General features: G+C 55.0%; 9 protein-coding genes across 9 annotated transcripts; 7 read left to right on the forward strand and 2 right to left on the reverse strand.

The window, feature by feature from the left end:
- Nucleotides 1-808: 808 nt before the first annotated feature.
- pakA (mitogen-activated protein kinase kinase kinase kinase STE20) lies at nt 809-3,515 on the forward strand (the record flags this gene model as incomplete). Its single annotated transcript, XM_040940813.1, has 4 exons — nt 809-2,809; nt 2,863-2,962; nt 3,022-3,356; nt 3,411-3,515. 4 exons carry the CDS (start codon nt 809-811, stop codon nt 3,513-3,515), a joined length of 2,541 nt encoding a protein of 846 aa, XP_040806242.1.
- Nucleotides 3,516-4,557: 1,042 nt separating this feature from the next.
- Nucleotides 4,558-7,823, forward strand: BO72DRAFT_443678 (ESCRT-0 subunit protein HSE1). The gene is made up of 9 exons (XM_040943630.1): nt 4,558-5,034; nt 5,146-5,195; nt 5,267-5,301; nt 5,385-5,460; nt 5,560-5,658; nt 5,727-5,847; nt 5,906-6,523; nt 6,578-6,778; nt 6,832-7,823. The coding sequence occupies exons 1-9, from the start codon at nt 4,995-4,997 to the stop codon at nt 7,407-7,409; spliced, it is 1,818 nt and encodes a 605-aa protein (XP_040806243.1). The 5' UTR covers nt 4,558-4,994; the 3' UTR covers nt 7,410-7,823.
- Nucleotides 7,824-7,956: 133 nt separating this feature from the next.
- On the forward strand, nt 7,957-10,460 carry BO72DRAFT_473971 (Zn(II)2Cys6 transcription factor; the record flags this gene model as incomplete). Its single annotated transcript, XM_040947229.1, has 5 exons — nt 7,957-8,251; nt 8,346-9,025; nt 9,062-9,249; nt 9,280-9,466; nt 9,501-10,460. 5 exons carry the CDS (start codon nt 7,957-7,959, stop codon nt 10,458-10,460), a joined length of 2,310 nt encoding a protein of 769 aa, XP_040806244.1.
- Nucleotides 10,461-11,277: 817 nt separating this feature from the next.
- On the forward strand, nt 11,278-12,290 carry BO72DRAFT_454511 (putative glutathione S-transferase family protein; the record flags this gene model as incomplete). Its single annotated transcript, XM_040946188.1, has 3 exons — nt 11,278-11,328; nt 11,382-11,898; nt 11,968-12,290. 3 exons carry the CDS (start codon nt 11,278-11,280, stop codon nt 12,288-12,290), a joined length of 891 nt encoding a protein of 296 aa, XP_040806245.1.
- A 575-nt stretch (nt 12,291-12,865) lies between these two features.
- Nucleotides 12,866-17,032, forward strand: pan2n2 (poly(A)-specific ribonuclease). The gene is made up of 4 exons (XM_040949790.1): nt 12,866-13,306; nt 13,368-14,665; nt 14,720-15,835; nt 15,891-17,032. Exons 1-4 carry the CDS (start codon nt 13,178-13,180, stop codon nt 16,819-16,821), a joined length of 3,474 nt encoding a protein of 1,157 aa, XP_040806246.1. The 5' UTR covers nt 12,866-13,177; the 3' UTR covers nt 16,822-17,032.
- A 153-nt stretch (nt 17,033-17,185) lies between these two features.
- Nucleotides 17,186-20,455, forward strand: BO72DRAFT_443682 (putative translation elongation factor EF-1 subunit). The gene is made up of 5 exons (XM_040943631.1): nt 17,186-17,664; nt 17,759-17,830; nt 18,821-18,868; nt 18,919-19,101; nt 19,159-20,455. Exons 1-5 carry the CDS (start codon nt 17,439-17,441, stop codon nt 20,364-20,366), a joined length of 1,737 nt encoding a protein of 578 aa, XP_040806247.1. The 5' UTR covers nt 17,186-17,438; the 3' UTR covers nt 20,367-20,455.
- Nucleotides 20,456-21,330: 875 nt separating this feature from the next.
- Nucleotides 21,331-23,867, forward strand: bipA (Hsp70 family ATPase KAR2). Its single transcript, XM_040943632.1, has 4 exons — nt 21,331-21,718; nt 21,791-21,955; nt 22,012-23,117; nt 23,171-23,867. Exons 1-4 carry the CDS (start codon nt 21,534-21,536, stop codon nt 23,734-23,736), a joined length of 2,022 nt encoding a protein of 673 aa, XP_040806248.1. The 5' UTR covers nt 21,331-21,533; the 3' UTR covers nt 23,737-23,867.
- Nucleotides 23,868-23,988: 121 nt separating this feature from the next.
- On the reverse strand, nt 23,989-25,117 carry BO72DRAFT_367371 (Clavaminate synthase-like protein; the record flags this gene model as incomplete). Its single annotated transcript, XM_040940837.1, has 2 exons — nt 23,989-24,755; nt 24,868-25,117. 2 exons carry the CDS (start codon nt 25,115-25,117, stop codon nt 23,989-23,991), a joined length of 1,017 nt encoding a protein of 338 aa, XP_040806249.1.
- Nucleotides 25,118-25,347: 230 nt separating this feature from the next.
- On the reverse strand, nt 25,348-26,641 carry BO72DRAFT_367073 (Clavaminate synthase-like protein; the record flags this gene model as incomplete). The annotated part of the gene is made up of 4 exons (XM_040940822.1): nt 25,348-25,571; nt 25,626-25,748; nt 25,807-26,173; nt 26,255-26,641. 4 exons carry the CDS (start codon nt 26,639-26,641, stop codon nt 25,348-25,350), a joined length of 1,101 nt encoding a protein of 366 aa, XP_040806250.1.
- Nucleotides 26,642-26,738: the final 97 nt, after the last annotated feature.

Genomic DNA, 26,738 nt, shown 5'->3' on the forward strand with positions numbered 1-26,738 from the left:
CCCTTCTAACCCCCCCAACCCCCCCTCTCCCTCTTCCTTTCTCTCCCACCGTCATCGCTGGCCGTCCTTCTCGGTGACTGTTATGTTATTACTTTTCTTGGTATTGCAGATCTGTGTGCTGAGCTGTCGGTTATCTGCAGTGCATCCTGCATTCAACAGAATTAAATTCCATCACTGACGTTTTGTTGTTCTTGATACTTTTTTTATTTCACCTATTTTTTTTTGGTGAATTATTCCTTGAGGTTTCTGTTACCATACCAAACCTTTCTTTCTCTTTTGTCTGCGTTGTCTGATCTCCCTCTCTCCTTTTACCCGTTACCACCACCACCAACAAGTCAGACAGAAACAGACACAGAGACAAGACAGGTCAGTCAACCTCAGTCACCGCCTAGTTAATGCTCTCTCTCCACGTGCTAACTACTGGTTGACGGTAGCCCGCGGCAGCTTCTTTCGCGCCCTCCCTTGCGTCTGTCCAAGTATTCTGGATCCCTCTCACATATCTGATTCCTCCGTCGCTGCTCCATCAGAATTCACAACCCCCCCCCCCCCTCCTCCTTCTCCCCGTTGGGGCTATCGATCTGACCGTGCAGCATTGCACCCACCCCTCCCCTCCCCGCCAGAAGTCCCCATTCGACACCTATCGTCGACAAAAGGTGATCGGTAGTGAAGAAGCACAGTGCGCACCGCCTCACTCAGTGGCTTCCCCTCTTCCTCCAATCAAACCTCAGTCTTGGTCGCTCAACCCTGCTGCCACCAGTCGCTCGAACTGTCACTCCACCTCTCCCTCCCCCCCCCTATACCGCACGTCATGAATCACGATAGTTTCTCTTCCCTAAAATTTCGACGGTCGTCAAGCAAGCTTCACAAAGACCCTCCAAGCTTCACGTCCCGCATCTTGAAGAGTCAGCAGAGCAACACCTCCCTCAAACGTCACCCCTCAGCCCCCGTCTACCCTCGTTCCGCTGCCGCTGCCGGAGGTCGAGAGCACACTCGGACGAGATCGAACGCATACGGATCATCCTCATCCTCCCTCGAGCAGAACAGCGGCAATCCTTCTCCAGCACACTCTGGCAACGAGTCGGGCTATTTTCCGACCAGCAATAATTCCTTCAAGTCCCGCCCTCCCCCCGCCGGCCGATTTTCTCTCAGTGAGCAGAGCTCAGATGAACTGATTGGCACCCCATTTGATAGTCGGGGCATGCTCAGCTCTTTGAAAGAGAATTCGACCGAGTCTGATCCCGTTTCCGAAAAGCCCCCGACCTTGCGGTCGGCCACAAGCCCTGAAACCCGAGGATTAAGACAGTCGGCTAGCCTGGCTACCTTACAGAGCCGAATGGAGACGTTTGTGCACAGGGCGACCGACAATGACCGTTCGGTAAATCCGAAGCGTCTCTCCGACGAGGGTAACACAACGACCAGGCCATTTGCGGGCAGAAGCAAGAAGAGCAGTTTTTCCAGCTTTGTCAACAGTATGCTCGGCTCCCCACGAGGCATCAAAATCTCCGCCCCGGAGAACCCCGTCCACGTCACTCATGTCGGCTACGATAACCAGACCGGCCAGTTTACTGGTCTCCCGAAAGAATGGCAACGATTATTACAGGAGAGCGGTATCTCTAAGAAGGAGCAGGAAGAGCACCCCCAGACCATGGTTGATATCATGAGATTCTATGAGAAGAATGCCCGGGGTGATGATGAGGTTTGGCACAAATTTGACCATGCATACCCGCAACACCAGTCAGCAGCCAGTCCGGCCTCCGGCACGGGTTCCTATGGTCCTGGCGCGCAGCGAGTCTCACCCCCAACAAGTCCTCGATTCCCTCAGAACCATGAAGGCAGCTTCGAAAACCCCCGGGCGCCACCTCCAATTCCTCGCGGTGCTCCTGCAGCAGGCCAAGCCATGTCACCATCGGTGGGTGGATTCGTTCCCAACCGGGCCCCGCCAAAGCCCCCAAGCGCAGGCACGATCACCCCAGCTCGCCCCGCTCCTCAACCTCCTTCCGCAGCTACCTACGCTGCAGCACCGGTCCGCGCAGCTCAGGATGCTTATGCTCAGGCCTATGCAACACCCCCAATTCCGGAGACAGAGCCTTTACCCAAGGAACAACACCCGCTCAGCAGATCCAACTCCAAGGCAAATGGTACGCCCGTGCCCTGGACAACGCCATCTCCGGCTCAGTATCAGCAACAACAGGAGCAAGCCATGGCTGCAGCCCAGCAGGCGATTGTCAGCAAACAGCTTGAGCGGAGCCGCAGTCAGCGTCAGCAGCAGGCCGCTCAGAAGCAAGCATCGCAGCAAGCACCTCCTCAGCACATTACTCCCGTGGAAGAGACATCTGCTTCGATGCAGCAGGCACGTGCTGCTCCGGCTGCCGCTGCCGCTGCCGCTGCCGTCGGCGCCGCCCCCGCTGCTCGTCCGCGGCAACGGGCCCGCCAGAGTAACATCATGGACGTTAGACAACGACTACTCGCGATTTGCACTCCCGGCGACCCGACTAAACTTTACCACCACCTCAACAAGATTGGCCAGGGAGCATCGGGCGGCGTTTTCACTGCGTATGAAAATAACTCCAATAGCTGTGTCGCTATCAAGCAGATGAATCTGGACTTGCAGCCCAAGAAAGATCTTATCATCAACGAAATCTTGGTCATGAAGGACAGCAAACACAAGAACATCGTCAACTTCCTGGACAGTTATCTTCACGGTCTGGACCTATGGGTGGTGATGGAATATATGGAAGGTGGCAGCTTGACAGATGTGGTCACGTTCAACATCATGAGTGAAGGGCAGATTGCTGCCGTGTGCAGAGAGGTAAGCTACAACGTCTGTTGCTAGTCGTCGTTTCAAAGGCTGACATCTGTAAGACTCTGAGTGGTCTGCAGCATCTTCACTCCAAAGGTGTCATCCACCGTGATATCAAGTCGGACAACATTCTGCTATCTTTGGATGGCAACATCAAATTGAGTAAGTTGTTTCTTCCATGTTTGGTGTTTACCGGACGATCTGTCTAACTTTGCTTCTAGCCGATTTCGGTTTCTGTGCCCAGATCAACGACTCGCACAACAAGCGAAACACTATGGTGGGCACGCCGTATTGGATGGCACCAGAAGTCGTTACCCGAAAGGAGTATGGCCGCAAGGTCGATATCTGGAGTCTCGGAATCATGGCAATTGAGATGATTGAGGGCGAGCCCCCTTATTTGACCGAGTCGCCTCTGCGAGCGCTGTACTTGATCGCAACCAACGGAACGCCCACGATCAAGGACGAACACAACCTGTCTCCTGTTTTCCGGGACTTCCTGCACCTTGCACTCAAGGTGGACCCCGAGAAGAGAGCGTCTGCTCATGACCTGCTCAAAGTATGTCGAATGTTTTTTCTCTGGCTGTTTGAGCCCTTGCTAATTGAGTGCCAGCATCCGTTCATGTCCCTCTGCGCCCCTCTGTCACATCTGTCGCCGCTGGTGAAGGCCGCGCGAGCCAACCGAGCGCAAGAAAAGGCTCAAAAGGGGGGTGCCTAGGTACCGTGACTTTTCACTGTTACTATATACGTCGATATCTTCTGTCTTCTCTCTCTCAGATACCCATGACTCCCGATGTTTTCATATTTGCTGGACATCTTATGCTGGCATCGCATAATGACCAACGTCTTGTTCATCCTTCTCTGTTTCTTCCTGCGGATCTCCCTTGATTTTCTAGACGGCGATGGATTCTTCTTGTGATGACCTTTCTTTCATCCTACCTTTTGTTGCGGTGCTTGTGAAGCTGGAGGTCTGGGCCCTTCGCCCATCAAACACATGCACATGTACCTCGACGGCATGGCTGGTCTTCCCAGGTCAGCCAGTGGAAAGGTGGAAAAATTGTTTGTAAATTTCTCTACTTCCGGCATTTGTCCTTGTGCGAAATTCATACTAGTGAACCTACCGGGTTGCTTCCTCAACTACGGTTCGAGTCGAATATGTCGTTGTGCCACATTCCAAGTGACAAGTCTGCACTTGCATCTACTAGCAGCGTCTTCCCGTTTCAATATCGATGCGATGGTGCCCTCGGGGTTTTCTTGCTTTCGCGCAGGCCGGTGATGATTTATGAGGCATTTTCTGGCATCCATTCTTCATGACAAAAGAACAAAAGCATGAACTTGATTCGATTTGTTTGATCTGCTTTGTGATTCTGTTCAAATAGCGACAGTCCCTACTGCTGCATCGGCTGGCTTCCAAGCCATATTACCCTCGGAAACCCGAGATAACTTTGCTACGGCTCCTTTTGTACCGTTCTACGTGGGGTGAATAATAATGGATTCTGTTCATGGAGTTCAGTGCCATATGTGGACTGAGGTGTTCGTTCAGTCTGGATCTTCTTTGTAGTACTATTTCGTACTTGGTACTAGTAGTAGCATAACTTATCATGGATATCGTCATCGGGAGCTCAGGGCAGTACCAGGACCGCACTAGACCCGATTAGGCGACAGCTCTCCGCCCTGGGGCGGCGCGATCCCTCCGTCGTCACCTGCTGAGCATTCATCAGGTTGCAGCCTTCGTGCTTCCAGTTCTCACTTTGTCCCCCCCCCCCCCGTTCTTGTCTTGCTCACCTTACTGGGGTGTTCATAATTTCTTACAGTGCTCATATTTGCAGTGTGGGTACATACATCTACTACACCTCCTGACTCCAACCACTGCTACCGCTTTATCCTCACCCCCTAATTCATACCTACTACGTATTTACAACACTTCCGCAACTGCATCATCGAGGCTGTACCTCCCCGCAATTGGGTATTCGGACTCCAGTAAACGAGCAAAGCCACTCGCTCCACCGAAACCACGAGTCATTGCCTTGACACTACTTCCACCACCACTACTGCTTCATTCACTTCATCTCGTTTCCTAGTGGCGCAAGCGCTGCCTTCATACCCTTCCACTCGCTACTCGAACGGCGCATTTCCGCCACCTCTCCTACCTCTCTCCGATCGCCTCACCGTGGTGCTCTGAGGCACAACACTCGAAATGTTCCGCGCGCAGCAGAACGCTTTCGACGACGCAGTCGGTCAGTAACAGCCTGTCCGAGTCACTCTCACTTTGCCTTTCATTACACCCACCTACCTCGCTTAAGCCCTCTCTGATCGATGTCGCTGACGTATACAACTTCCCGCAATAGCCAAGGCGACCGACGAGAACCTGACCGCCGAAAACTGGGAGTATATTCTGGTACGCTTTTCTCCGGCAACATGCTGGATTATTTTGTCTCCGGGGAGGCCTTCTGACAATCTGGCGCATAGGATGTTTGTGACAAGGTCGCTGCGGAGGAGTCTGGGTATGGTTCCGCTTTTTTTCCCTTCTAGTTGTGTTCTCGAAGAGGGATTGGGGCTGACGAGTGGGTTGGGGGTGACTGTTTAGTGCGAAGGATGCCGTGGCCGCTTTGATCAAGAGGCTTGCGCATAGAAATGCCAATGTGCAGTTATATACTTTGGAGGTTCGCGGTCCTTGACACGGTTGATTCTGCTGAGTGGTGGGAGGGCTTGATCGGTCGAGCCATACAATGCTGACGCTTGTATTGCTCGAACTTTTTTAGTTGGCCAACGCTTTGGCGCAGAACTGTGGGCCGAAGATTCACCGTGAACTTGCGTCGAGAAGTTTCACAGATGCCCTGCTGCGGCTAGCGGGCGATCGGGTGAGTAACATCGCAGTTTTGCTGTGTATCGCTGGAAAAGTTACTGATGAGTTTGGCGCGCCCGACAGAACACACATCAACAGGTCAAAGCGAAGATCCTGGAGCGCATGCATGAATGGACGGAGATGTTTGCTAGTAACCCCGATTTCGGGATCATGGAGCAGGCGTACATGAAGTTGAAGACGCAGAGTAAGTCAGGGGAAACTAGTCGGGATGACGTGGAGGCTTACATGGGCTTTGGCTCTAGATCCGAACTTGCAACCTCCTTCGAAACCAGGCAAGAGAGAGATCACCGAGGCAGATCGCCAGAAGGAAGAAGAGGAGTTACAGATGGCCCTTGCGCTCTCGATCAGGGAGAAGCCCTCCGCGGCTCCTCAGACCCAGCCGCAAGCCAGCAGCTCCAGTGCCGCAGCCCCCGTCAGTGAGTCTCCGGTGGCTGCACCAGCCCAGCCTGTTCCCTCCGGGACCTCCGCGGCCACGGTGTCGCGGGTGCGGGCACTATTTGATTTCCAGCCCTCCGAGCCCGGTGAACTGCAGTTCCGCAAGGGAGATGTTATCGCTGTTCTGGAATCGGTCTACAAGGATTGGTGGAAGGGTTCCCTGAGGGGCCAGACGGGAATTTTCCCTCTCAACTATGTCGAGAAGCTGCCCGACCCTACGATTGAGGAGTTGCAGCGCGAAGCTCAGATGGAGGGGGAAGTCTTCGGGCAGATCAAGAATGTCGAGAAGCTTCTCACACTTCTGAGTACTCGCAGTTCCGAGCTCAATGTGCAGGACAATGAGGAAATCACGACTCTGTACCACTCGACCTTGGCAATCCGGCCGAAGTTGATCGAGCTCATTGGCAAATACTCCCAGAAGAAGGGTAGGTGTTCTTGCCCCCCGTGTTTGGCATTTGCACTTGCTCATTGGACTGTAGATGAGTTTACGCAGCTCAATGAGAAATTCATCAAAGCCCGCCGCGACTACGAGTCGCTCTTGGAGGCGTCGATGTCCCACCCTGCACAACCCCAGTATGGACGGCAGGCTCAAGCTCCTTACGGATATCCGGCTCCGGTAGGATATCCGCAAGCCCCGCCCCAGGCTGACCCTCAGCGATACTTCAGCCCTCGTCCTTCAGGTTCGCCTAATACTTCTCCCATCGGGTATTTCCGCCATCTAACATGAGAACAGAAGCCCAACCTGCGCAGTCCACTCCTACCCCTTACTATGGAGGAGAACAAGCTCACGCGTACCCTCCCACTTCACAATCCCCTGATTCGCGTGTCACACCTCCCGCGGGCGCCCCGTATCAGCAACAGCAGCGCCAGTCCTCGAATGAGTTCTACCAGCCCACACACCACCGCCCCGAGTCGACATATGACAATCCCCAAGAATTGGGCACTTCTGTCTACGACTCTCCTGTCGAACATCGCCCTCAGTACTCCGGACAAGTCCTACCGCCATCTTCTGCGCAGCCACCTTTCCCGGCTCAGCAACAGCAACAACAACAACAGCAGCCGGAATTCCCACCATCTTCTTACCCTCCTGAAGACGTCAACCGACCTCCAGCCGGAGCCAGCGCCCCCCACCACCAAGCACAGCCCCCCTATCCCACCCATCAACCAGCTCCGATGCACCAGCCTCCTCCAGTGCCAGGCACAGCATCCACGCCCACACCCTACCCTTCTCTGACCCCCGGCGGAGGCTCTTACCAGGCATACAGCCCCTCGCAAACCGATGTGTCCAACCCTGCTTCGTACTACCGGTAAAGCATGTTTGATATTGAGTTGACGGACTGCTGTGGTATGGGAGGTTTTCTCCTCCTGGTGTTCCTTGCTTGTTGATCAGGCTCGAGATCGGGTAATGGAGAGGCGGTTTGGAACTGTTCCAGTAGTATGAGCTTTAGCAAGAAGATGTTTGAGCTTTTCCAGTTTCATACCACTTTGTGTTCCATAGCGTTTGTTTTCTGTTGTTGCAAATGATTTTTCGTTTGGTTTTGATGATCGTGGCTGTTTGTATGGAAGAATGACCCAACATGTCACGTAGCATGTAGAGGGTGGAATTCTGGTCATCGCTCTACATCTCAGTATGGATTATTAGTGACCTAGATCTTAGGTAGTCTATCCGATCAGGTCAATCAGGCTGCAGCTCAGGAGTGGCCCAATCAAGCCCAGACGCGCGACACTGCATCGATCCAGAAGTGCACTACAGCTAACCACTTAAGGCTCAGTGCTTACGCGCTTGAACGTGGAAGAGAAGCTACCTAACCTTTGGAGCCTTCTTAATTTCACCACCTTAACGGCCTCAACAATCATCATGGTCAAGAAAGCTGAGTTACGGCGGAGTTGCACCTTCTGTCGCGCCCGCAAGATCGCCTGTTCTGGCGAGCGCATTTGCACGGCATGTCGCGATCGGTCTATTGAATGTATTTATGGCCTGGAGGGGGCCAAGGGTCGTCCTCGCCTGGTTAAAACCTCGCCAGGTATACCTCCTGCTGCTACTGCTGCTTCTCCTGCTCCTACTACGGCTGCGGCTGCTGCTGCTGCTGCTGTTACCACCACTACCACCAGCCTGGCAGCAGAACTGGATATTATGTTTCGCGAGAACTTCAGTGATGATGACTCCACTGCCCCTGCTCCATCGAATATATTCTAAGACCGGGTAGCCACCTTTAATCGGCGTCTTATGGCAGGGAGAACCAACAGCCCTCAGCGCTCTGCCTCCGCTCCGACAGGGAGTACTCAGTTACTCGGGCTTTTTAGCTCTGGTCATGCAAGAGTTGATTGAAACTGTCGCCGTCAAATTCAGCAACCTAGGCTGTCATCCCTTCCTCGGACCCGGGGAGAGTTTTTATCACGCCTCCATGCTGCAGGACACTACCAAGGCGATGTTCGATAGTCCCCCGGCCTCCTCCTCAGACCTGGGCATATGGGATGACTATAACCCGCATCTCACCTCGCAGTATCTCGAGGTCTGGTTCAGTAATCATCCCTTATCGATCCTCATCTCCAAGTCACTTCTTCTCCGCGACCTGCGCAGCCAGACGGCCAATCGGATATTGTTGGCGATCCTGCTGGCGGACGCCCATCACTTTGCCGAGGAATCTAGCAAGGGAGATCGCCTGGTGCAGTGGGCCATCGCGCAATTACCCAGTGTTCCTGCAGGGAAGGGGGATCTCACCACCGCGCAGAGTCTCCTCCTTCTGGGCTGGTACCATGCCTGCCGCGGGCACTCGCGCCGGGCATTATGCTATGTGGGATACGCAGGCCGTATCATCACGACGTTGAAGTGCCAACTGTCAGAGTCGTCTTCAGCCGGGCAGACGCACATCAATGGTGTTGATCACGGCGCAGTCGAGGCAGAGCTAATTCACAATATATGCTGGGTGATGTTGGCCCTCACGCTATGGTCGTATCTCCAGATGGATATGCCTCTGGTAGATCTCATGCCCGCGCGGCTCATGCAGGTACTTCCTGCCATTTCAGAGGCCGAGTCGATGCTGCTCCAACTCGATCGAGCAACCGAGAACCTCTCTACCCTGAAATCGCAGTTCTCTTCCTTGCAGTCGGTGTGGCTGCTGGCACATGTCACCTCGTTGAGCGCGCGTCTGTACGCCGTCTATCCACGGCCCCAATGCAGCCCGCCGGTGCCGCAACCGTGGCAAGAGTCGATACTGCACCGGCTCGATCGCCTCCTGCACCAAGGCCGCAGTCTGGCGCAGGTTTGCGCGGGGGTCCGTGACGCCCTACTGGACATCGTTGCGATGGTGCAGCACGAATCGGGTGATAGCTGGGGTGGTCCGATACTGCGTGTTTTCTATCAGGCTGTTTGCTTTGCATCTACTCTTCCCACGAAAAGAGATGGGGAACGACACCGCCCAGGTTCTTGTCCTCAGCGACTCGCTCTCTGAACGGCTCACAACCTCTATGCATGCTTTGAAGCAGCTGTTCCCCGCGATTCAAGCCCTCTCGCAACATCACTTTGGCCACGCAGCTAGCACGGACTCCGCCTCGCTTCATTTCTACATGCTTGGCCTGGACGCTGTCAGTCGAGCTCTCATGTATATCCTCACTCTCTGGGACCGTGCCACGACGGTGGAGCAGCAGCTCTGGCGGGCTAGGCTTCTCAGGCTTTTAGAAGGGGGGCTGATGATGCAAGAGCTCTTCGATCACGAGACTCTCTTAAAGGGTTGCCGATGGCGCGCAGTAAACCGTCAGCTCAAGGCCGCTTGCAGCAGACTCGAGGGGGTGATTTCCAGCTTCCGAGATCAGTCCTGCCACAGCTTTTCTGGTGCATTGGACCTCAATCTGCCTTCGCAGCAGACATTGGCCGCGGACAATCCCATCACAGCGCCGGTGTCTTCGTGCTCGTCGCTCGTGCCCGTCGCCCATGATGCGGACTTCGAGTGGCTGGACTTGCAAGACGTCACGAGCCCCCCAACCACGGCGTCCGACTTGCGAGACTTCGGCCTCGCATCGTTGGCTAACCCCGTCCCCGTTCTGTCATTGAATCCGTTTGACTCCCTGCCCGGCGTGACTGGGCCATCCTGTCTGGTTCAACCAGGCCGGACTGCTCTTCCATTTAGCCTGTCATGGGACGATGCAATCATGAATTCTGTACTTCAACCGGTGAGCGTCATGCCACCGCCGTCGTCGGTCTCGCTGGGTGGTCTTGGTTCGAGGGGCCAGGAGAGCCAGAGGAAGCGATCGTCGAACGATCTCAGCGGTGTAGAGGAGGGGGGTGCGTTGGGGATGAGCCGGGTAGAGGAACCGAAGACGAAGCGATTGAGGGAGTTGCGCTCACATAGCGCCTCTCATTAAGCAGGCGTGTATTGGATGGTGTTGTCGGTGTAGATGTCTGTCCTCGGTATTAGTTGCTGAGGAGGTTGTAAGCTGACGCTGCTCGGATTTTGTATGGGTTGTTTTTCTATGGCTGATTAAACCTCCGTCGTGCCACGGAGATCCGGCGGGATATCGTATACAGTATATGCCTATTCATCCCCAGCCACAGCAACGGCAAGTCTGGGTTGAAGAGGGCCGGGCGAGTCGCAAGGATGACCGTCAAGTGTCAAACTTCTAAACAAGTGCTTCACGATTGACTACTTGATCTTTGCAAGACACCACGGACATGCTAAGCGCGTACGGAGGCGTTTGATATTGCTGATATCGATGGTCCGGAGATAATGCTACGGAGCATTAGGGACTACGCTGTGGTCAGAGGGTACTCAGGTGCCCGTATTGGTCCCAGTACTTCGGACATAAACTGTGTGTGCCCTTTTTATTCGAGAATCCAAAGCAAAGGATTGCTAGGAATTGGTGGTGTGCAACTTGCACTGTAACCGGTAGCCCTGATGCTTGGCCCAACCCCAAGGCACCTGCTGCTGCATTTGCTTCTGATCCAGGAGATCAAGTATGGTAATTTGGAACCAGAATCACGAGTTATTCGTGTAGTTGGCATCGGCATCGGCATCTATATCTTCTTGATATACCGTCTTATCATGAAGCCAATAAGCACGTCATTAGCGCTGCTTAGGGCGATAGCTAGCTACCTGGGTAGTTAGCTGACACCAACCTAGCTGTGCCTGTGCATCCTGGTCACCTCAGTTGATTGATCCTTCGAGTACCTACGCAGAAAGCCATGACCCAGTTCTACGCCCCCGAAACCCCCGATCGCGTCAAAAACGCCACCGTACACCCTCTCTCCCTCCCTATCCAAACACTCTCAAATACTAATACAATAAGGGCCTCCACCTCATCACCGCCCTAACCCCCAACGGCCGCAAAGCCCACATCTACCTCGAGGAGCTGAAAGAAACCTACGGCCTCCCCTTCACCATCAGCCTCATCGACCTCGACACGAACGAGCAGAAGAAACCATGGTTTCTGCGCTTGAATCCGAATGGTCAGCTTGCTTGCTTGCTTGCTTGCCTTTGCCCTTCCGCAACCCCCAGCAATCCCAAAACTCCACATGCACCAAGGCACTGCACTGCATGCAACAACCAAAGTCCCCTAACCTGTGAGATAGGCCGCATCCCCCTCCTAATCGACAACACCACCACCCCGCACCCGCACGTCGTCATGGAGTCCTCCGCTATCCTGCTGTACCTGTTCCATCAGGTCGATCATTCCCAACAATTTGGGTTCGCGGACCCGCTGCAGCAGAGTCAGCTGCTGCAGTGGCTGGTCTTCTGGGGTGCGTCGGGGCAGATGGTTCAGGGGCAGTGGAATTATTTCCGGCGGAACCAGGTCGAGAATGATCGTGAGTTTCGCCCTGACTCTTGAAATCGGTGGTTCGGCTCGACTGCTTGGGCTCTAATCCTGGCCATAGACGCGAAGAAGCGTTTTCACGATGAGTTACTCCGCGTGTATCACGTCCTCGAAGCGCATCTCGCGGGACGGTATACGGATCCCGGACTGGGAAGGGAGTACCTGGCGGGCCAGGGGAGGGGGAAGTATACGTTGGCGGATATCAATGCTTGGCCGTGGGTGAGGAACTTTAGGGCTGTTGGGCTGGAGGAGGAGGAGTTGGACAGGTTGCCTGCGCTTGCGGCGTGGGTGGATAGGGTTGGCGGGCGGGCGGCGGTGCAGAGGGGCGCGTTTGGGGAGGCGTATGATGAGGGGTTGTCGCCTGAGTTGGTGCTTAGGACGTGATCTACACTGTAGGTTAGTTAGGGGGTTGGGGGGAAGGGTGGTTATCATTCTTGCTTCTGGCAGCTGGATGGTGGGTTGCGTGGCGGTGGTAACAGTATACTGCCCTTATCCAGCGATATGTATGCATGTTGAAGTTGAACAGGTTGTTGATTCAGTTTGCCTGTGGGTGTATATGACCGATCTAACCTTTCATACATTGTATACACAGGTATGTCCGGAATTGCTCTTATATATAGAACGTGCAGAACAGCTTTGCTACTGTTTTCTACCACGGCTTTGTGGTGGGATCGCTTCAGTTTATATATCTCATGGCTCAATATATCATTACTGAGAATTCGCGAAGGATGTCATGTCAGTATGCAGTAGATACTGGATATGTCCCGAGAGCATAGTCAATATTAGATCACATCTCGAGGTGACTCACTGATGAGATATGGATGATGCTGCTGCTGCTGTTGCTGGCAATAAGTTACTCTTTATTCCTCGTCCCTTCCGCCTGCCTCGCTCACGTGACGATGTGTTGGTCTCCCTCACCCTCTATTGCCGTTCTCAAGACCTCGTCAAATCCGCACGACCCCAGAGGCACTTCGTCTCTTAAGTCGCCGTTGATTAAGAGAGCCTGCGAGCTGCTCGACTGACTCGACGCGACTTTCTTCCCCTGCGCCTTGTGTCACGACACCCCGGATTCCCAACCTTTACCACCATCCACCACCACCACCACCACCACCAAAGCTCTATCCCCGCACTCGCGCTTCCGCCGAACCATGCACCTTGTCGCCTGTTCCCAGATGGACATCCCCCAAACCTACTGCTGAACATCCCGACCCAGCTCAAACCTCCCCCAAACATCCTTAAGCCCGGGTACTGCCCGGGTGCCATGTCAAGCCATGGAAGCTGATTGGGATGAATTGTCGCGAATACCCGTGCCGCCTCCAAGTCCGCACGGGTTGCCGACGGTCGCGACCACAATAGCCTTTGACGATGTGATGGAACTTCTGTGGGCCGGAAATGAATATGTACGCCCGACCGACCCTTGACATACCGCTGGCGATACTGATCTAGCTTCTGGCTGCTTAGGGCCGAATTACCTCCTTCTACGGTCCCGAAATGCAGAGGTATACCTCTGTTCGGGCACACCCCGTGTCGGAAGGCGCGGTGCGACAGATCCTCTTCCATGAGAGAGGCGTGTTATCGATCTCCTCGAAGAGTGCACACATGATCACCCGACGCGGCCTGACGCAGTGGCACATCGCCCACGAAGAGATGACCGACCTTCGCTGCATGAGTTTCACCGCACAAACGAACCGGATCATCGTGGCCGGATGCCAGAAAGTCATGTTCACCATCGATATCGACAAGGGGATTATTGTCGACAAGTTGCCGACGGATTACAACTACACCATGATGAAGAAGAGCCGGTATCTCTGCGCGGCCACCGACACCGGCTCCGTCAACGCGCTGAGTCTGAATGACTTCAGCGTCGTCAAGTCGTGGAAAGCCCACGGCACCGCCGTCAACGACATGGATGCGCGGAACGATCTGCTGGTCACCTGCGGCTTCTCGGTCCGACACCTGGGGGCCCCGATCGTGGACCCCCTCGCCAATGTCTACGACCTGAAAACCCTCTCCCCGTTACCCCCGATCCCCTTCCACGCGGGTGCCGCCTACGTGCGCATGCACCCGAAGCTGCACACGACGAGCTTCGTCGCCTCCCAGACGGGCCAGCTGCAGGTCGTGGATCTGATGAATCCCAATGCGATCAACCTGCGGCAGGCGAATGTTTCTTTCATGCTGGGCATCGACCTCTCGCCGTCGGGAGAAGCGCTCGCCATCAATGATGCGGAGTGCCAGATTCATCTGTGGGGCTCCCCGGCGAAGGTGCATTTCAACGAGATGAGCAAGGAAACCGAGTTTGCCGATGTCACGCCGCGGGCGCCGCCGGTCGACTGGTCTCCGGAAACGCCCCTGAATATGATCGGGATGCCGTATTACCACGACCGGCTGTTCTCAGCGTGGCCGAGTCATCTCGTTTTCGAGGTCGGTAGTCCCCCGGCCCCCGTCGACCAGGCTTTGCTCGCCTACCTACGCCCGGCCGAGATTGGCCATTATGCCGCGAACCCGAAGAAAACGCGGCGGTATCAGGTGGAGAACACCCGCGCACTATCTACGGCGGACACGGCTCTCATCGCTCCCAAATTCTTGAGTGAAAAGGCCAGGGAGCAGAGCAAGGTCAAGTCCGATGGTTCCGTCAGCGACACAACGGAGGCCTTGGCTGGTGCGAAGCTCAACGGTGAAGCTGAAGACGACCCGCTTCTAAAATACAGTAACGTCGAAATCAAGTACAGTCGATTTGGTGTTGATGATTTCGACTTCCGGTATGTCAGACAGCATCTCTTGGTACACTCTCATGCATGACTAACGTAGCTCAGATTCTATAACCAGACGACCTTCTCTGGTCTCGAGACACACATTGCGAACTCCTTTACCAACGCTCTCCTTCAACTCTTCAAGTTCATCCCGATGATTCGCAATGTTGCGCTCCATCACGCTGCTAGCTCTTGCATATTCGAGAGCTGTCTTCTGTGTGAGATGGGTTATCTATTTGATATGCTCGAGAAAGCCAACGGGCAAAATTGCCAGGCGACCAATCTCCTGAAGACCTTCAGTAGCTCTCGTGAAGCGTCCAGTCTGGGTCTATTTGAGGAGAACTTGACGACCAAGTCTCTTTCCACGGCCATCCAAGCGGTCAACAGGTTCTTCTTGACACAAATCTCTCACGACCACCGGATGATCTTACCCAGCTCGGAAGAACTCGATCAGCGACTCAACACAGTTGCCTCTGAGACTATACGGTGCATGTGCTGCCAGAACGATATCGTCAGGCCTGGAAATTCCCTGGTCAACGAGCTGGTGTACCCCGCCATTGACCTAAAGCAAATCCGCCGGAACCCTGCCTTCCGCTTTTCCAACATCTTGCGAGCCAGCATAGAGCGAGAAACCCAGAATAGAGGTTGGTGCAATTTGTGTCGGCGGTACCAACAAGTGAAGATCCGGAAAAGCATACACCGTATGCCTCCGGTCCTAATGCTCAACGCAGCACTGAGTAACCCCATCTGTCGCCGCCTGTGGGCTATCCCTGGCTGGCTGCCGGAAGAAATCGGAATTGCGGTCGACAATGGCAAGGCTCTGTGCTTTGAGGGCGATGAGCTCAAGTTGCGACTCCAGTCCAAGATGGCTGGGCTTGTGGTGTATGAACTGGTGGGGTTGGTTTGCGAGATCGACATCCCTGAGCATCAGAAAGCTCATCTGGTCTCCTTCATCAATGTCTCCATATCATCACCCGAGGCGGACCCTACGAATAAGTGGCATTTATTCAATGACTTCCTCGTGACTGAGGTTGACAGGGATGAAGCCCTCCGATTCAATCAACCGTGGAAAGTACCATGTGTCTTGGCTTACCAAATCAAGGATGGACGTCATTCCATGGACGACTCCTGGAAGAAATCGCTTGATACCACCCTTTTGTTCCGTGATTGGTCTATGAAGTAAGTTTACCTTCGAGTTTTTGGTGGCACCTCATTCATTAACGCCCCTCTCTAGTGCTGGCCAAGCCGTGGATTCGCGCGTGACACTTACCGAGGAGGAAAAGCCCACTCCGGGCACCCCTGTTGCGCTGGATACGGAATTCGTCGATCTCGAAAAAGCGGAAATCGATGTCAAGGCAGACGGCTCGCAAGAGGTGGTACGGCCGAACAAGAGTGGCCTGGCTCGGGTGTCTGTTCTCCGAGGCACCGGGCTTCGCGAGGGCGTTCCGTTCATCGACGATTATATCAACATCAAAGAACCCATTGTGGACTACGTTACGCAGTATTCCGGTATCAAGCCCGGGGACCTCGATCCCCGAACAAGCCCACACAATCTCGTTCCACTGAAAGTGGCATATAAGAAGCTCTGGCTGCTTCTGAATCTAGGCTGTGTGTTTGTCGGGCACGGCCTGGCCTCCGATTTCCGGAAAGTAAACATTCAGGTCCCTAAGAACCAAACGGTGGACACGCAGTATCTGTTCTTCCACCCTGGGAAGAATCGGCGTCTGAGTCTCCGATACCTCGCCTGGGCTGTGTTCAAGGAATTCATTCAAGAAGAGCCCACCGACAACAACAACCAAGGACACGACTCGATCGAGGATGCGCGGATGGCGCTGCGCCTTTGGAAGAAATTCAAGGAGTATGAAGACGCCGGGGTCGTATCCCAGATTCTGGAGGAGATCTTCCGCGAAGGGTCCAAGCTTGGATTCCGGCCGCCCCCCAGGAACGGCACCACGACCGTCCTTTCTCGTCCCGGTACTGCGGTCACGATGCAGAATGGCAGCGGCCGCAACACTCCCAGCACCCCCGACGTTGGAGTCCCCGCCGGCAGCGCGCCTGCAACCCCGCGGCAAGCGTTTCGACGCTCGATCGCGTTGACTCCGAGTAACGGCAGCTTTGCGAGCCCTGCCGCAAGCGACATTTTTGGTGCTAGCCCGTTGAAGTAGGCAGTCGTCGGCTGTTTGATGGAAGCGATAACGGTCTTCCAATCAGGACATGTTTGCTTTTGATTACACTTATACCATGAATCGCTTGATAGAAAGCGACCTTGATTGAGGGGGCTCAATTGACTGTCGCAGTTGGGTATCGCTGACAATTGGCTTACCATGCTTCGCGCTTTAATCAGAAATAGAAATTACACCTAGATTCAATATTCTCATTGGGGTTTGCTGTAGTGACAAGGGTAATTCCTTTATCAAACTGGAACATCATTGACGAATATCTCCTCGGTGACTGGAAGAACTGGTGGTGGGTGGGGAATGACGTGGTTGCGGGAGGATCTCAGATCAACTCAGCTCAGCTCGCGGCTTCCACAAACTCCCCGGCTAATCTCTCTCTCTTCACTATCTCCCCCTTCACTCTCATCAACAAGCCTGTTGATGGGCAAATAGAGTTTCCTGCAAACAACGGCCTAAGTTCTTAGAACATCTGACCTGTTTAGATCTGTTCATCGCACCGGTGCATCCATCCGACTCACTCAGTTCGCCTTCCCCCTCTGAACGAAAACCCCTCCTTCCGCAAAGCTGCTCCGCTTCTCTCGACAGGCGCAACTGACAATCTCACCATGTCGCGCCATCGTGTCAAGGCTGTAAGCTACGATGAAGATGACTATGACGACGGATACTACTCCCCCGACCCCGAAGAGCAGGAGTTTCTAGAGCAGTGCACGACCGAGGTGCTGAACCAGCTGCGTGCGGGGGATCCCTCGGTCATCGCCACCCGCAGCGAGGTCCAGGATGCACTGTACCACTACTACGATGATATTGAGAAGTCGGTGAATTACCTTAGAGGTGCGTGTTTTCGCTGCCAGAGGATGAATTCTTCCTCCCCGGGCTGGTATCCTGTTGCAGAGACCCAACTAACCACCGCATTCCTTCGCTCCAGGCAAGAAGGTCAAGGAACTTCAGAAGAAGCAAGCCGCTCCACCTGCCGCCCCGAAGACGAAAGGGACATCAGGTAAGCCTTTCTTGCGACGTTCTTCAATCATTTTGTATTTTTCTTTCTCGTCGGTGGTTGGGCTCGGGCCCACATAGCAGTGGTGTTCTTCTGGGCTATTTGGATATCTTCACCTTTTGGAATGTGAGTACATGAAGTGTCCTTCTTGTTGAACTGGGTGTATGTGCGACTGGTCCAAACTGACGTCTTTCTTGTCTTCCTCGCCACAAAGCTCTGGGACGGTTTTTATTCTAACAGGCTTTTTTTCTGTTCCAGTGCCGGTTTATCCCGCTCCTCCTCTAATGTTTCCTTCCCCGGCGGCACACTTCTCGGCGGCAGACTTCTTTCGCGACGCTCCCTGGCTGAATGTCCCGGCACACCGCAAGGGTGAGATCCTCGTGGAGCCGCTTTACCCTCGACTGGGTCTTCTGGGCGGTGCGCCCGAGGGCGCGGGTGGAGGGAAAGTGTCGAAGCTGGCTGCGTTGGCTGCTGCACGCAGGAAGAAAGAGGGTGACAAGGCTGCGACTGCTGCTGCTGCTGCGACCCCACCTGCGGCTGCGGATATACCTGATGCTGAGAAAGCCCCTCCGACGGTCCCTAGTGAGCCGAAAGGTGCTCCGTTGTCTCTACGCGAGAGGCTGGCGGCCAGTGGCAAGTCGCAGAAGCCGGCATCGGAGGGGCTGCAATCCCTGCGTTCCCTCGGCAAAGGATCTCGTCAGGGCAGCTCCTTGTCGAGCAAGAAGACTACACCGGAGCCGACGCCGCAAGAAAGCCCTAAGGAGGAGGAGAAGGAAGCTACAACTACGAGCCCAGAGCCGAAGACACCTGTGACCGGCAAGGAGACAGAGCAGGCTGCCGTGAACATCCGCGCACCGCCGTCCACATTTGCCAGCGCCATTGTCGGGGTTGCGACCCGGCCGAAGATGACCGAGCCCAGCCACTTATCCGCAAACACTCTTGACTTGATCAGAATTTACGGACAGGATCTCGCTGAACCCTTTGACTTTGCAGGCCCCAGCCCCGACGATGTTGTCATCAACGCACAAAGCTCTGCTAAAGGTTTGGCTATTCGGCGCAAGATATAGGATCTCCCCCTAATGGACGTGCAGGCTTCAAATCGAAACAGCCTGCTTCCAAATCGGCAGGTAACAAGAAAGCGCAGGCTGACCTGACGGGTGGGATGAATGACCTCAGCGTTGAGGAGAAGGTGAATATCAAGAGCAAGAACTTAGATGTTTTGTCAGAGTATAGCAAAGCGGAACGGAAGAGAGCGATGAATTTCGCGGTTATTGGTGAGTAAACTCAGCCCCCAGCGGTCTCGATGGCATCGCCTGCTAATAGCAGGATAGGCCATGTTGATGCGGGAAAGAGTACGTTGATGGGCCGCTTGCTTGCTGATCTGAAGGCGATCGACCAGCGCACGCTCGATAAATACAAGCGAGAGGCAGAGAAGATTGGAAAAGGATCGTTTGCTCTCGCCTGGGTTCTGGACCAAGGTGCGGAAGAGAGAGCGAGAGGGGTGACTATTGACATCGCCACCAACAAGTTCGAGACGGAGAAGACGGTGTTCACGATTGTCGATGCTCCCGGCCATCGTGATTTTGTGCCCAACATGATCGCCGGTGCCAGTCAGGCTGACTTTGCCGTCCTTGTGATCGACTCCAGTATTGGCAACTTCGAGTCCGGGTTGAAAGGCCAGACCAAAGAGCATGCTTTGCTGGTGCGGAGTATGGGCGTGCAGAGGATCATTGTGGCTGTGAACAAGATGGACTCTGTACAGTGGGACAAAGAGCGTTTCGACGAGATTGAGCAGCAGGTCTCGTCCTTCCTGACGACTGCCGGCTTCCAGCCCAAGAACATCAACTTTGTGCCTTGCTCTGGTATCAGCGGCGATAATGTCACCCGACGCAGCGATGACCCGAACGTGTCGTGGTACCATGGGCGCACCCTGGTTGACGAGCTTGAGGCCACGGAGCCTTATTCCCATGCGGTTGACAAACCCCTTCGAATGACGATTGGTGATGTGTTCCGTGGTAGCGTTCAGAACCCATTGTCGATATCTGGTCGCATAGATGCGGGTAGCTTACAAGTGGGCGATCATATCTTGACCATGCCCAGCGGGGAGACTGCCACCATCCGGAGCTTGGAAGTAGACGGAGAACCCAGTGACTGGGCCGTGGCGGGTCAGAACGTCGTCCTGAACCTGGCCAACATTGATCCCATCCACCTTCGATCGGGTGATGTGGTCTGCCGGGCGTCCGCGCCGATTGCCAATGTCACTTCCTTTACGTGCAAAGTGTTGGCCTTCGACCACCTGCTGCCTAGCATGGTGGACATCCACCGGGGTCGTCTGCATGTGCCGGGACGGATCAGTCGGCTCGTGGCAACTCTGGATAAACAATCTGGCAACATCCTCAAGAAGAAGCCCAAGATTGTGGCGCCAGGTACAGTGGCGCGGATTGTCGTGGAAATGGACCAAGCGGTGCCTCTAGAAGCGCCTACGCGGATTGTTCTTCGAGCCGGAGGCGAGACCGTGGCCGCTGGCTTGTTGGAGTAGATAGAAGCAGACGGTTATGACGCATGCAGATGCAGCATTTACTACATAGACAGTTCTTTATTTCTTCTACTTTTTTTCTGAAGTCTCAGGGGGTATACTGGACAATGACTCGTGCTGAGTATCCATGTATGATGTCCATTTTGCCAGCCTGGCCTGAACTAAATAGAGGATCTCGAAGATGCCACGACTGCCGTGGCCGTCGTAGTCCCTTCTAGACTAACCAGCCCTGTCAGACCCTGTGTCATCCTGACAAAACCAACTGAAACTGGCCTTAAGCGTCACGGACTCACGGGTCTTGGACAGAGTGGCCGCAACTGAAAGCAAGGGAAGCCGGGAAGCCTCCTGAGTGGAGAGGTATCCACTTTCTTCAAATTCGAGACCCTGGTGGCTTGTTTATGAGTCAGAGTGTTGATGATGAGGATGAAGAAAAGGCCGGAGTAGGGAAAGTAAACAGCCACCCGACCCCGCGGACAGGATAAGGGGACAGTTGTCTGATTCCTGTAGGTTGATAGCAATGGAACGGCGCAAGAATGAGCGGAATGAGCAGGATTGGGACCGGAGAATACGGTCTCTAGTACTACACCTCCAGGCTAAATGACCAACTGGCCAGATCGGGACAAGTTCGAGTGTCTCCATGCAAGGACGAACCTCGGGAAAGCGGAGCAAGCGAACAAATCGGAATGCGATTCTAGCAAGTTCGACGAACCGCCTGGAAAATTGGGCTGGCAGAATCCCGGGCGGTGTTCCTGCATTGCTGAGTCAGCCGGTGCCCTGAACGCGCTCTCCACCAATCACAGCACGAGAAGTAACCTTAAATGCCATACCCGCGAAAAGGCCAGCATGGCCGCTGCGCTTTCTTTGCCGCCGCCATCCCATACAAGAAGGAACATACAAAGCTGGCTGAAGCTCCCTCCAGACATTCTTTCTTTCTCCTCTTCCCTCTCCTCGTCGCCTTTCTTTTCAACCAACCTCCCCCCCCTCCCTCTCTCCCTCCCTTTCTCCCTTTCATCTTCTTTCTTTTCTTTCTCTTCGCGTGACAGGTACACACTGTTGACGAGAGAAAAGGGAGTTCCACATTTTGTGACCTCGAAAAAAACATTGCTACGTGTCCTGTGGTGAGGACTGTAACTACACACATAGACACATACACAAACACACATACCTACCATGGCGCGCGTCTCCGCTCGCCAGGGTGCGGCCAAGCCCTTCACGGCTTGGACCACCGTTTTCTATCTGCTTCTTGTTTTCATTGCGCCTTTGGCTTTCCTCGGAACCGCACACGCTCAGGATGATTCGTCAGTACAAGACAACTACGGCACTGTCATTGGTATCGATTTGGGAACCACCTACTCGTGAGTTGATCCTATCGAAGGAGCATGTGCGGTGTTTGAGACGCGAACTGAGACTAACCGGACGACCTGCAGTTGTGTTGGTGTGATGCAGAACGGCAAGGTTGAAATTCTCGCCAACGATCAAGGAAACCGTATCACTCCCTCCTACGTTGCCTTCACCGATGAGGAACGTCTCGTCGGTGACGCCGCCAAGAACCAATATGCCGCCAACCCCCGCCGCACCATCTTCGACATCAAGTGAGTTTATTGTCTGGTTGATTGAGTGGAATCTATTGTGCTAATATGCTGTCTAGGCGTCTGATTGGTCGCAAGTTCGACGATACCGATGTTCAGAAGGACGCCAAGAACTTCCCCTACAAGGTCGTCAACAAGGATGGCAAGCCCGTTGTCAAGGTCGAGGTCAACCAGACCCCTAAGATCCTGACTCCCGAGGAGGTTTCCGCCATGGTTCTGGGCAAGATGAAGGAGATCGCTGAGGGCTACCTCGGCAAGAAGGTCACCCACGCCGTTGTCACCGTCCCCGCCTACTTCAACGACGCCCAGAGACAGGCCACCAAGGATGCCGGTGTTATTGCCGGTCTCAACGTCCTCCGTGTTGTCAACGAGCCCACCGCCGCCGCTATCGCCTACGGTCTGGACAAGACCGATGGTGAGCGCCAGGTCATCGTCTACGATCTTGGTGGTGGTACTTTCGATGTCTCCCTTCTTTCGATCGACGACGGTGTCTTCGAGGTCTTGGCTACCGCTGGTGACACCCACCTTGGTGGTGAAGATTTCGACCACCGTGTCATGGACTACTTTGTCAAGCAGTACAACAAGAAGAACGACGTCGACGTCCGCAAGGACCTCAAGGCCATGGGTAAGCTCAAGCGTGAGGTCGAGAAGGCCAAGCGTACTCTGTCTTCCCAGATGTCTACTCGCATTGAGATCGAGGCCTTCCACAACGGCGAGGACTTCTCCGAGACCCTGACCCGTGCCAAGTTCGAGGAGCTGAACATGGATCTGTTCAAGAAGACCCTGAAGCCTGTTGAGCAGGTTCTCAAGGACGCCAAGGTCAAGAAGTCCGAGGTTGACGACATTGTCCTTGTCGGTGGTTCCACCCGTATCCCCAAGGTCCAGGCTCTCTTGGAGGAGTTCTTCGGTGGCAAGAAGGCCAGCAAGGGTATCAACCCCGATGAGGCTGTCGCTTTCGGTGCCGCCGTCCAGGGTGGTGTTCTGTCTGGTGAGGAGGGTACCGGTGGTGTCGTTCTGATGGACGTCAACCCCTTGACCCTCGGTATCGAGACCACTGGTGGTGTCATGACCAAGTTGATCCCCAGAAACACCGTCATCCCCACCCGCAAGTCCCAGATCTTCTCCACCGCCGCCGATAACCAGCCCACCGTTCTCATCCAAGTTTGTAAGTTGAATCGTGTTGATGTTTTGGTCCGTCGGATACTAACCGGGTTCTAGACGAGGGTGAGCGTTCCCTGACCAAGGACAACAACCTGCTCGGCAAGTTCGAGCTTACCAGCATTCCCCCCGCTCCTCGTGGTGTTCCTCAGATTGAGGTCTCCTTCGACCTCGATGCCAACGGAATCCTGAAGGTCAGCGCCAGCGACAAGGGCACCGGCAAGGCCGAGTCCATCACCATCACCAACGACAAGGGCCGTCTGTCCCAGGAGGAGATCGAGCGCATGGTGGCCGAGGCGGAGCAGTTCGCGGATGAGGACAAGGCCATCAAGGCTAAGATCGAGGCCCGCAACGGACTGGAGAACTACGCCTTCAGCCTGAAGAACCAGGTCAACGACGAGAACGGGCTGGGTGGTCAGATCGACGAGGACGACAAGCAGACCATTCTGGATGCTGTCAAGGAGGTGACTGACTGGCTGGAGGACAACGCTGCCACTGCTACCACGGAGGACTTCGAGGAGCAGAAGGAGCAGCTGTCCAACGTGGCGTACCCCATCACCAGCAAGCTGTATGGCTCTGCCCCGGCGGATGAGGATGACGAGGCGTATGGCCATGACGAATTGTAAAATAAGTTATTCTTAGAGGGATTGTTTAAGGAGTTTGCATTGCTTGATTGTTCAAGACCAACCAACATTTTGGTTTGATAGTTTAAATATGATACCTATCCTAGATGCTCTCATCGATGCTCTCTACTTGGTCCGTTACTTGAATGAATAGAGTTAGACTCCCAGACTGAAGTCCGACTGTATTTGAGCTTGATAGTCCATTCATACAACCTTCCTTATACTGAATACTGTAGAGGCATTCCCCCTCGAGATTTAAGCCGAAGGCACCTCTCCCCCATGACCCTGCGAAATAAACTCCCGCACCACATCGACAATCACCTGATGATCATCCTCCTGCTTCAACCCACTGACCACAATGACGCCCACCACCCCATCCACCCCGCGCACCCGCACCGGGAACCCCCCACCATGAATGGCATAATCATCCGCCACCGCCCCGCCATTACTGGACCGCAGCGCATACTTCCTGACGAACGTCGCCTCCACCCCTCCCTTCTCGGCGTCCGCCAGCGTGGACAAGAGCTTGTTGCGCATCAACCAACGCCAGTCCTGCGACAAAGTGTGGATCAGATCCGGGCGCTCGCGCGCCAGGATGTTGTACACCAGCCAGCTGCTGGCGATCTTGCTTTCGCCGCCGGCGGCCGCGGGGTGGAGGCACAGCAGCGAGACGATGTCGCCCGCGTCGGTGTGGAAGACTTGCTTGTCGGCCGTGTTGGAGGGCGCGCCGATGGTGCCGGCGCGCGTGGTGCGCGTGATGTCCTTGATGTGCGAGAGCACGAGCGACGTGCCGCTGCTGAAGCGCTGGTCCTCCTGCCGTCCGCGGATGTTGCCGACGTGCGCGGATACCCCCGCGTAGATGATGATGTTGTCTTCCCGGGAGTAGTGGTCGATGCGTAGGCCGCGCAGGACGAAGAATCCCCGGCCCAGGTGTAATTCTCGCGATTGCTGGCGGAGGCGATCGTGTAGCGTTGGTAGAGGGAAGGTGGATTGATCGATCGCTCCCCAGGGGAGATTGCGCGCTGTGATGATCGGGAGTGCTTAGGAACGGAACTGGACACGATGGATGGGGATGGGGATTAGGTAAGGCTACTTAGGGTGCGGGCGTTGATGCCCTAACCTACGGTACTGTACCTTTGAAGCTCTGCAAGGCGCCATGGATCTCATCCAGCTCCGTCTCGCTCAAACGCACCACCCAGTCATCGCGACTCGCGACATCCTTGCCTTCCCAGACGAGGTTGGAGACCAGTTCCGTGGGAAAGCCGTTGGGTACGGTCTGGGGGAGAGTCTCCGTGGCCTTGCGTCGGGCTGTTCGGGCCTGGTATTTGTCCCAGTCGGGATGGTACTGAATGTCAGGCTGGACGAGAGTCTCGACGGCAGTCATGGTGAACGTGGGCGTGCGTGCGTGTTGATTTGTTTGGATGGGGCTGGAGTATTTGCGGGGTTCTTATCTATTCTTATCTGTGCTTATGGCGCTGTTGAGAGCTAAGATGTGGTGATGGCCGGGATGCAGCACGCCATCGCTCTCCACAATGCATGCATGCGCGCCATTTTAATCCGACATCTTCCACGATCACGGGCTGCTACTCCTTCTCTAGCAGAAGCTCCACCTCTTCAAAAAGCTTCAATCGGAGCTTGGTCGTTCGCCCACATGCTCACCAGGATTCGGCGATCCCCCGTCCACGGCTTGCGCCCGTGCGACACCTGGAAATTGTCCACCAGCAGCAGATTCCCTTCCTCCAGACAAAGATCGATCTCCAGACGATCCACCACCTCCTCCAGCCGTTGGACGTACTCCGCAGGGATGACAGTCCCATCGCCATAGTCGCACGGCAGATCTACCCTCACTTGTTAGCATTCCATCGGAGTGTCCGGAGGGGGCTCTATCCTACATGTCATTCCATCGCGCCCCAGATACGGTGGCTCCAACGCTCCCAGATCACGCGTCATTCCATACCGACCGACCAACCCGTTAAACCAAACCGGTCGTCCGCTAGCAGGAGCGCGTTGAATACCTTCCGCACGAATCAGTACTGTACCCGCACTCGAAGACTACGTAGGGAATGGACGTACCCGGAATATGCTGCGTCAACTCCAGCGTATCGTCCTTCAACCACCGGAAACTCGGAGTGAGCCTGCGCACCTGCGCTTCAACCTTGGCCTTCTGCGTGTCGCGATCATCCCCGGCCTCAAACTCTTGTCCAAAGCTGTGCTCGCCCGCCCAGTTGAACTCGTTTCCCCGGCCCTCGTGACCCGGGGCCCGGAAGACCATCTTCATGGCCAGGCCCCGTTGGTGGACCTCGTGCACGAGGGCAGGCACCGCACACTGCAGCCTCTCGTAGACCAAGGCGCTGTGTGCGATCGGGGTTTGTCCACCGCGCGGGGCTTTCGTCTGGCAGTAGAAGTGGATGTTGGACGGGAAGCGCGTGTACCGTGAATACTGGACAGAAAGACATGGTCAACCATTCATTCTGCTTCCTTCTGATGGGAATGTGGTATGAGGTATAGCACAGCGGCCTACCTCATTGTGCTGGTAGAATCGACGATCGGACGGTCCCTCGTTGGCCGTCCACACATTCTCGGCCACCAGGGTGCGTTTCCCGGCAAGACCAATCTGCTCGAACGGATGGGAGCCGCGCGCTTTCTCGGCGGCGTTGACGAGTCGCGCGAACGTCTCCGCGGAGGGATGGCCGATCCCGTGGATGAGCACGGCGCCATGTCGCTGGAGCAGCTCGGACAGGCGTCCGGACTCAGCCAACGAGGCGATGGCCGTCACGGCATCATCGACCGTCGGCACGCCACTGCTGGCTGCTCCATCCGGGCGGTGGATTTCCAGTCCATAGGGAAAAGCATTTCCATGCACGGTCTGGGCCCCTGGCACGTCGAATGGTTGGAAAGTAGTAGTCATAGTGCAGGCATTCATTGGTGTTTTTCTTACATGGAAATGGAGTTTCTCTCTCACAGCGGTCGTCTTAATATGGGCTGCGGATGGGGATGGGGTGGGG

Source organism: Aspergillus fijiensis (genome assembly GCF_003184825.1).
Source record: "Aspergillus fijiensis CBS 313.89 unplaced genomic scaffold BO72scaffold_2, whole genome shotgun sequence".
Classification (NCBI taxonomy): domain Eukaryota; kingdom Fungi; phylum Ascomycota; class Eurotiomycetes; order Eurotiales; family Aspergillaceae; genus Aspergillus; species Aspergillus fijiensis.